The sequence below is a fragment of the Hypomesus transpacificus genome, chromosome 2 (assembly GCF_021917145.1).
Source record: "Hypomesus transpacificus isolate Combined female chromosome 2, fHypTra1, whole genome shotgun sequence".
NCBI classification, from domain to species: domain Eukaryota; kingdom Metazoa; phylum Chordata; class Actinopteri; order Osmeriformes; family Osmeridae; genus Hypomesus; species Hypomesus transpacificus.
Window position 1 is genome coordinate 14,882,889 of NC_061061.1, and position 9,899 is coordinate 14,892,787.

A 9,899-nucleotide genomic window follows, 5' to 3' on the forward strand; every position below is an offset into this window, starting at 1 on the left:
CTACTACACATCAATCGATACATCTTATATCAAACACAATGGTGTTAGTAAAAAACTACCGTCTACAATATAGGGAGTAGTAAAAATCTAGCAGTTCATTTAACAAGACACCCAATGTCCATATTTTCATTTTCAGTGCCTATATATTCCAAGACCCCTTGATAAATATATCATAATATATTTAAATATAATCATGTATTTTAATATCAACTGTATATTTTATGAAATCATAAATGAAACTGTATTAATCAGATCTATGCATCTTTGTGTATCCTGATTGTGATTTTTGTTTAGACCACTGACAGCAGATCTCAGTTGGAATTAATGAAATTAACAGTACAAAAAACCTAACATTGAGTCCAAATATAATTGTAAAACCAATAACTACGGTGCCTTACAGACATACTTTATTTATAAGTACAGTAAGTAAACATATCACTACAGTTAGTAGATGTAATCAGCTGAAAGGTTAAATCCAATATGTATTCATACACATTTCTTGTTATAGCCTACCGAGTTTGACTAACTATAGATGGATGTCATTGATACAATATCTAGAAATTACAAAGATAAATGGGACAAAATGTTTGAGGTTTTTGCAAGTATCTTAGTGATTATGTGTTCTGCAGATACTATGAATGGAACTGTGAGCAAACTGAAAAACAAAGCCCAAGGAATGCGAACATGTTGAATTAATGGTAATACCTGTGGGAAGGTATATCTGAGCTCTGAAATATGTAGGAAAAACAGATACAAACTGGACTCAAAGAAAAATTGCAACTGTTGCTGAGGAAGAGAGAATGAAAGCAATTTTCCCTAGGGGATTAATAAAGTACCCATTTATCTATCTATTTAAGTGGCTTCAGTTAATGTCAGACCAGCTGAGGTTGAGAATTAATTTGTGCTTATCCATCCTCCCCATCTAAGAGCTTCATAACTAGACATTGCAGTCAAATACAGTATTCCAACAGTGTCATTATTAGTTGATAGACCACGTATAGTAATAGGCGTTTCCCATTAACATACTACAGTATGCACTCGTTTTTTGCTAAGCTTCCTTTTCTTGACATGTTTGATATACTTCAAGTGAGCTCATAACTGTATTAGAGTCCTATCAAAGTCTTATAATTTTGCTAATGGGTTTATTCTGGAAGAATTAGGTGATGGGAATACATCAACAACTTGGCTTCAAAGACAACATTTCTTAAGTGAGGTTCGACCTTGTTGGAGAACAAGGTTGGGCAGCCTTAGAGTGAAATACATCAGTGACACGGGATTAAACAGGGTACACAACACTTGGATTCAAGAGTTTAAAAGTTCCACTTAATGTCCCAAAACTGTGGAGTGGCTTTCTCTGTAGCTGTGTCCACAACCAACACCTCCTCATTCTGGTATGGCGGTGTAGTTATCTGCTCATATTCTGCTGACTGGTCTATATAAATGCAAACACATGAAAACAAGGCATGGACAACATGTTTCTGTCACATCCTGTACCAAGTGTTCACCACATACAACTGCATAATCTGCATAGTCCTACAATGGCATGGCCTATTACATAAAAACAAATGTGTAAGAAAATGTATGTAAATTATGAATGCTTACTTGGTGTACAGGTTATTTGAGGTGCCTCCCATTGCCCATTTGACAGACATTTGATGACAGGATTCTTCCTCTGGAGGAATTCTTCACCACAGTAGTAGCGCACTTTGGAGTTAGTTTCATAATGCAGACGCCTCTTACCAAATAACTTAGCACCGGGGACTTCAGGAGGTTGGCCACAGGAAGCTAGCAAGTGACACAATGTCAGGTTAAGTAAAAGCTCATTAAGGGAAAACTCTGTGAGGTGCTTGTGGAACCTGTCCATGCTGTATGGCTTTTGCACTCACATGTGCCTTTTTTGCAGGTGTAAGAAAGGTGGTAGTTACAGGGCACGTCACTCCAGCGCCCTTCGTCATGCCACACCATCACCACACAGTCCTCCCCCGACAGGAAGTAGCTGTCAGGCTGGCCCCGGTACCAGTTATCATACAGCTTGCAGAATGAGAAGGGGAAGGTACAATAGAAAATGTGAGTACGGTAGATGTGGTGAAAAAGACTGAACGCTGGGAATGGTAACAGATATTGTAGGGAGGAGAATAAGGGATATTTTGCGTTGCATCGTGAGGAACAAGAAAGAGGTCCATACCCAGTGCAAACATTATTTGACCCCAGAGACACCTAAAACAAAGCTTTATAAACATTCATATATTGGGCTGATAATGAAACACCCAATGTACATGTGATTTAAAAAAAGGACAATGTGACACTCACAAGAGGGTTCCCATCAGACCAACGGAAGTCTCCTTCGATGGTCCTATCGTTCAGTCCAATCCACTGGTACTCTCTATACTTATCTAGTGAAAGAGACAGAGCGTAACTTATTGTACATTAGCCTATTTGAAGTGCTCACATGGTAGATGATTGAGTATCTTATCAGTGTGGAGGATGTGGACTTTCTTTGCCCCCTCAAACACTTGTCAGGCTGGTGTCAGGCTACTAACCATTGAAAGAACATAAGGAATTCTACGAGATAACCATCTCCTTTCTATATTCCCAGACATAATACCAACACAGATTTCAAAACCTTCCTTTGTTCTTTGTTCTTGTAAACTGGCTATATGGCAGACAAGACACGAAATCCAGTGTTGTGTCTTTTCTGGACCACACCAAGTTATTTTCATTTTCAACAAGCTAGAGAAGTTAAATCTTTTATAAAATAAGCCTCACAGACCTCGTGGGGTTTATTTAGAAGTCATCCTTAAATCGCAGTAAATTCAGACCTTTGATACTTAAAAAGTAGATTGTTCGCCCTACAATAGCAAAAGTTTTCTTTTACATTTGTATGTTACACCTACCGTAGCTACTGAGGCTAATTTGCATTGGGAGCGGTTTTTCACAAGGGGTTTTGGGGATGTTTTCAGATTTACATTTAGTCATTTAGCAGACGCTCTGGAGCGACTTACAGTAAGTACAGGGACATTCCCCCCGAGACAAGTAGGGTGAAGTGCCTTGCCCAAGGACACAGCATCATTTGACACGGCGGGGAATCGATCCGCTAACCTTCTGATTACTAGCCCGACTCCCTCACCGCTCAGCCATCTGACTTTGATTTACTATACCATTGATGTAGTCCTGCTCCTCGGGGGTCATGATGGACACTAGGTGCCCTCCACACATACGACAGTGCTGCTCGGCTACCTCCCAGCCTTGCTGCTTGTCAAAGTGACGATAACAGAATCCCATGAACTTCTCCCATCCAGGTTCACACGACTCCAAATCTGAAGGAAGGGTGAAAATAACGCGTGAGATGCATGAAAACATTTATTTCATCAAAATACTTTTTATTTTTACGTGACATTGTGGATCAGTATTGGAACAATTTTAAATGTTTTGCTGTTGTACCTGTCTGGCACATATCTCCACCATATGAGGGTAGGCAAAGACATTGTGTTGATCCTCCACCGTCAACACAGGTGCCCCCATTCAAACAAGGGTTATCCACACAGGCATCTGAGAAAGAGACATAAGGGGTTCATTCAATGTGCAAAAGCAGAAAGTCTAGTAAACTATATGAACACATTTGATTCAATATATGAGTTAAGTGCTACAAAACACCATTAGTCACTGTGTACATCTTGGTGTGATTGCAGTATGGCTCCTCCTCTGAAGATAGATGTTGGCCACTAGAGAGAGCCATTACCTAACTTACAGTTTACACACTCCCTTGCAAACATACTGTATTCTATAAACAGCTGCTTTCTAGGGTTAGAGCTGGTCATCTCTGTTGTAGATGTATAAGTAATAGGAGTGTACAGGACATCCTACACTTAATATATATATATTATATATATATTTATTTTTTTAAGCATTACTGGAGTCTGAAAAGAGACTGAGCGCCCTCTACTGTGCATTCATGTTTTAACCACTAGAGTCAATTTACCACCAAATAATATGATATGAGATTTTCTGAATAATGAGCAGGATTGATCAGTTTAACTAGTCATAAGTATTAACCACAGGAGTTTAAGTTTTGATGTTTAGTTAGCTGCTAAATGAATGTGATTTATAAAAAAATATTGAAATATATTGTTAATCATTTGGAAAATGTTTGAGGTCGTAAAAGAAACAAATTGTTTTCACAATGAATTGTTATGCGCAAGGTGGCTGATAAGTTACGTGGAACACGTTTGTGCTACCTGAAATCCTCCAAAATCTTCCAACAGATGATCTGCCAGAAGGTGGTGCTGCAGGGGTTGTAGTCAACTCCTCCTCATCAAAGTCCTCAGGGTACGGAGTGGCTGTCATTGTTGTGAGTTCATCATAGTCCTCTGTGGTCGGAGAGTGGCTGGGAGTCTCCTCCTCTGGTTCCTCAGTGGGTGGCAGGTTAGAGGACTCGGGAGCATCGACTTCAGTGTCAGTTGCCTCCCCACTGTACTCCAGGTCCGACCGAGACTCCTGGGGGACGGTGGGGGCTGGTTCTGTCTCCGAGCTGGGGGTTAGTGACAGGTTAGGGAGCAATGTGATTTCTATCTCGGAGGAGGGTGTATCTGTTCCGGACTCAATTTCGCTACTGTCGGTGTCATTGACGGAGTTGAGAGTTTCATTTGTCAAGGGGAATTCTGTGGCAAAGACCCCTGAGCTTTCTCCAGAGGTTTCTCCTGATGTATCGGCAGATCCAGAAATCTCATCTGCTGATCCCGACCCAGCATCCTCTCCACTGCCCTCCAGGCCACTGGCCTCCAAGCCACTGCCCTCCAAGCCACTGGCCTCCAAGCCACTGCCCTCCAAGCCACTGGCCTCCAAGCCACTGGCCTCCAAGCCACTGCCCTCCAAGCCACTGGCCTCCAAGCCACTGGCCTCCAAGCCACTGGCCTCCAAGCCACTGCCATCCAGGCCACTAACCCCCAGGCCTGAGGCTGTGTCTGCAATGTCTGGAGTTTTAGTAATGAGCATTTCTGGGCTTTCACCCACTCCCTCCTGCTCCACCTTGTCCAGATTTCCTTCCAAGGGGTCAAACCCAGAGGGGACACTTACTTCAGGAATGAAGGTGATCACCTCTCCTATAGAGCTGGCCTCCACCTCCACGACAGGAGGAGACAGAGTCATGCGTATAGGTGAGGTCAAAAGAGTCACAGGGTAGTTATCTCTGTGGATGCCTTCTTCACTGGAACCTGGCTCACTAGTGACTGAGATGATATTGTCTGTGGTGACCAAAGTTAGGTCTGCTGAGTGAGTGGAAGCTTCTGGTAATGACTCCACAGAGGTTCCACCGGCCTCCTGCTCCTTACGGTCTACTGGGGTGGAGGAATTTGGTATTGTTAAGCCAGACGGTTGCTGTGTGGGAGTATAACCTGTTGATAAAATAGGAAAACATATCAATCAACGGTAGTTCATATAGAATATGTGGAAAATTTAATAGTTGGTTCGGGCTGTGTAAAAAGTGCTTTTGTGTCTTTTACTTAAACCAACTGAAGTTTGTATAAAAAAACACAAGCCACATAAGCTTCCGATGAAAAATAGTACTAAGAAAAAGAATTTCAGAGATATATTAAACGGAAAAGGCTTTTTGTAGACTCACTGTACTCAGAGGTAGGTATCACTTCATGGGTGTCATAGGGGTCAATGTCCACTTGGCTAAGGGTAGCCGTCGTATGAGAGGACAAGGGATGCTCTTCGCCAGAAAGAATTAAATTGGAACTCTCCTCTACAGAATTCACTTTGTTTAGGGGATATTCAGGCGTAGTGTTTTCAAAAGATGAGGATGGGTTGGTGGAGAAGATAGGGAAGAGCTCTGGATGCGCATGAGATGAAGTGGCAGCTACAGATGGCTCTACGACACCCCTGGCAAGGGCTTCCTCAGGATCTCCTGAAACTTTGTGAGAGTTGCCTGAGTGGATCCACTGCTCCACGTGACCATCCTCAGAATGGTCTTCTGGAGGTGTGGTGAACCCATTCACTGGGCTTGTTACCTCATACTCTGAGCTGGATACAGATGCCTCCAAAGCAATTTGTGGAACACTTCCGGTGTGCCTGTCAACTTCCAAAGAAGACTCTGTGTTACTGATGCTGTCTTCGTGAGAATCGTGAGATGGAACCGGGTAGATTGGGTCTTGGTGTTCACCTGGAGCAGGCTGATGTGACTCTGGGTAACTGGCCTTGTGCACGGGCTCCAACGTGTCTTTTGTGGCCTTGGACTCTCGAGGTATGGATGAAGAGGTGACTGGGCTCTGGGGTTCCATGGGAAAGGGGAGCTCGTCATAGGCCACAGTGGGGGTTTGACCCTCCACAGCCCCCTGTTTCTCCTTGTGCTCTTCAGGGTATTGCTCCTCTGAGACAGGGATGGCTGTCAGAGCACCTTGAGCTTCACTACCCTCTTGTTCTGTCATGTGGACCAGGCTGAACTCGTCCAGAGGGTCGGCCAGGGTCACAATGTCCTCCGGCTCGGTGGCCAGGTATTCATAGGGGGAGTCTGTGTGTGCGTGGTTGTAGCCTGTGAAATGAACGTGGACGAAATTGAGGTAAACCAAATATTTAATAAAATATATGATATTAACACGGAAGTGTGTGTGTTAGCATGAGACTATATATCATGTGTTTGTTCCTTAAACTCAACAACAATTTTACAGTCTTACTTTGGAAGCAGTAGACATCGTGGCGAGCGTGTGGCTCAGGGAAGCCCGTCTGGTTGCTATGACGATAGACAGTCTTGACTCCAGGCTCGCCCCCGCCGCAGCGCTCTCTGGGAATTACGATAGGGTAGCGTACGCTTCCGTCTGCCAACCAACCAGGGCTGCAGTGGTTCAGGCCATCATTCCAGGCTGCATACAACTGACCTGTGGTTGCCAACTCAGCCCCATGATCCCTGCAGTGAGCCTTTGCTTCCCATAAGGTGAACCGGTGAGGAGAGGAGCCATGGAACACCTTGCCTGTGAATACGGAGAAAACACGGCACGATGATGTCAACGGAAAATATGTTTTACCTTTCTATAGAGGAAACTGTAATCTAAGTTTCGGTACCATTTCAGGGATGCAGTTGATAATGTAAAAACACCCAAGGGTATCCACAGTACAGTGTTATTACCTTCGATATCCTCCACATAACAATACACATCATAGAGCTCATCAGGCTCCAGCAGTCCATAGCTCCTGACTCCAGGCCATCCATCCATATCTCCAAAACAGCCCTCCCTTGGCATCTGGATAGGATACCTGTTTAGAAAAGAGGTGAACAGTGTAGCAAATCTCAAACACCATTTCAAGTTCTCACATCCCATAATCAGACTCAGGATATCATTTCAATACAGTTTTTGTTCAGTGTTAACTGAACAAATTAACCCTATTTGAACCCTCTCGATACAAGTAAAAAACAATATATTCCTCACCTTACTGAGTGGTCGGAAAGCCATCCTGCATCACACTGTTCGTAGCCACTATAATACGCTGCAAAAAGCTGTTCTGGAGAGGCGATGTGAGCACCAATCTCCTTGCAGGCTTTCCTGGCCTGCTCGAAGGTGAAGGCATACCGACTAGCAGCCTCTCTATAGTGGAACACCACCCCTGTTTGACACAGCACAGGACTCCAGGTGTTATCTGGGCGGCTTATTTGGTGTGAAAGGCAAATTTATCAGGGCTGACAAATGTTCCTGGTAAAGAGATCCATATTTATTTAATTAAGGTTGTGCATTCATAGGGAAACCTCATATATTTTCACAGAATGTATATGGCATGATGAATATACAGACACATGAGTGGAACAATATGTTTTATGTAGTCTGTTGGTTGTTTTATCCTTGAACCCTTCAATGATATACGGTATACAATTCCTTATGACTGGTTTTCACCTTGTGAAATCACAATGTGACACATACTGTCAACATACACACATTTTCATAAGAACACTGCCTTGTAAGGTTAGCCTGCCCTCACCTTTGACCTTGATGTAAGCCACATCATCTGCATCCTCCAGGCCTTGCTGCACCTCACATCTGTAGAAGCCCGTGTCATTGTACCGCAGACCTTCCAGCTTCATGGTTAAGTCGGCAGGGGAGGATGCGTAATTTAACAGGAAGGCCCGGTCCTTGTAGGCCTCACTAACCTTTACCCTGTCCCCGCGGGCCACCAGGATCTCAGTCTCTCGGCCTTGTGACAGGATGCTCCACTTGACCCGGGGCAAGGTGAGGACGGCGTGTCGACCCACCGTTGAGGGGGACGGGGGTGGATGGGACAGGGACACCAAACAAGGCAGTGTGAGAGAGCCACCCAAGATGGCGGCGATGGGTGGTTTGATAGGGATGGTCACCTGTAGGAGTCTTGAGTCATCTGGAGATTAGGGTAGAAGGTTTAGGCTAACATAAATACGTGAGTTTTTACTTGACTAAGACCTGCCTTTGTGATGTTTAATGTATTAACATCCATGTGAAAAATACAGTGTTTGGTTTTATGGTAGTGAGTGCAGATTATCCTAAACCCACAAGCATTATCAGCCCTCATCAAAGTGTTGTTGACAGTTCCAGTTGAGACACACAGGCCACCCTTGGAGCACATCAAGTTAACCTTGATTTCTGTTCTCAATGTCACACCTTCTAAACCCCATTTGTGCACGTCAGCAAAATCAGTGAATGACGGAAAGTGATTAAAGGGCCCCCTCCGCAGTCAGAGGTCATAGATAATATAATGGATGTCAGTAGCAAGAACTGACAGTGGGAGGGTCATAGGGGTGAGTGTGCATACCTGAGCCATGGCTGGGGGTAGAGGAGGATGGTAGGACAAGGAGACAGATGGTGCACAGCAGCAGAGATAGGAGCATTTCCAGTCTATTGCAGAGAGACAGCGACCGAGAATGGAAAGAAGGGGGGAGGGATTGAAAAAGAACACTACACGCTATTTAGGTTTAAAAGGGCAAAACATTGCCAAATACAAATCCGATAAATTAAACAGATTGGATAGAAGCATTCAAAAGGTGAGATATAACATTGTAGTGGCTTCATACCACGGTTTTCATTTCGAGGTTCTGCAGTTCTCTAAACAAAGGAGATGAGATCCCTCAAATTGATTCATGCTTGCTGAGCTATTCATTACATTCAGTATATCGTTTTTCAGCATAAAGTGGCCAGCTAGACTTGTCAATTGAGTTCTTCGAAAGACAAAGGTACATCGGAAGTCCCCTCCCATATTTAGACCCAATACTAGATAAAAGTTTTAGTTTAGTCTTAAAGTAAGTACAGTTACTGTACATATATCATCATACAGGGCCATCTATCAGACAGCTACAGTGGCTGAGAAGGACTGTTTGTGTGTCCTTGGTCTGCTCCAGCTGGCATAAGTCAGGCTGTGCCGGGAGTTCTCAAGTGTGAGCAGAATTCTGATTGCCCCCAAAGTCCCCATGTAGGGCACTGCAAAAGCATGATCCGGCAACTCAACTGATAGACCATTAAAACACGCTTTTAAATTACCTGAATGTGAATTCCAATCCTTTAAATCAAACAACAGAACCAGTTCTTTCAACAAAAAAAACACAGTCATACTGACACACGTTTTGGCCTGATCTGACAGGATCCTAGATTTCTACTGCTGAGCAGTGAACAGACCATTGTATTCCAGTAAACAGAGCCCTCCACTAGGTCTATTGGTTAACGGAGAATAAACCGGAACGTCATGCAGCAAACCCAATGCACTGTGAGTCAGAGTTCTCACAATTGATTACTTCATTTCATACAATTCATTTCAAGTAAAAGTCTTGTTTTTTATGTGGAGAGGCAGAAAGAGGATAAAGGCAGCAGAGCTGTGGAAGGAAAAGTATGGCTGTTTGCCTGCCAAGAAAAGTCATTTCAGGCTGGTGGAACTACAGCCATTGATATAGT

General features: G+C 43.7%; 1 protein-coding gene across 1 annotated transcript; it reads right to left on the bottom strand.

The window, feature by feature from the left end:
- Window positions 1–24: 24 nt before the first annotated feature.
- On the bottom strand, window positions 25–8,845 carry bcan (brevican). The gene is made up of 14 exons (XM_047033794.1): window positions 8,770–8,845; window positions 7,966–8,358; window positions 7,422–7,596; window positions 7,121–7,248; window positions 6,672–6,965; window positions 5,618–6,529; window positions 4,236–5,390; window positions 3,655–3,702; window positions 3,442–3,549; window positions 3,159–3,317; window positions 2,311–2,393; window positions 1,887–2,031; window positions 1,603–1,785; window positions 25–1,432 (listed from the first exon to the last, which is right to left on the bottom strand). The coding sequence occupies exons 1-14, from the start codon at window positions 8,843–8,845 to the stop codon at window positions 1,311–1,313; spliced, it is 3,981 nt and encodes a 1,326-aa protein (XP_046889750.1). The 3' UTR covers window positions 25–1,310.
- Between the last annotated feature and the right edge of the window lie 1,054 nt (window positions 8,846–9,899).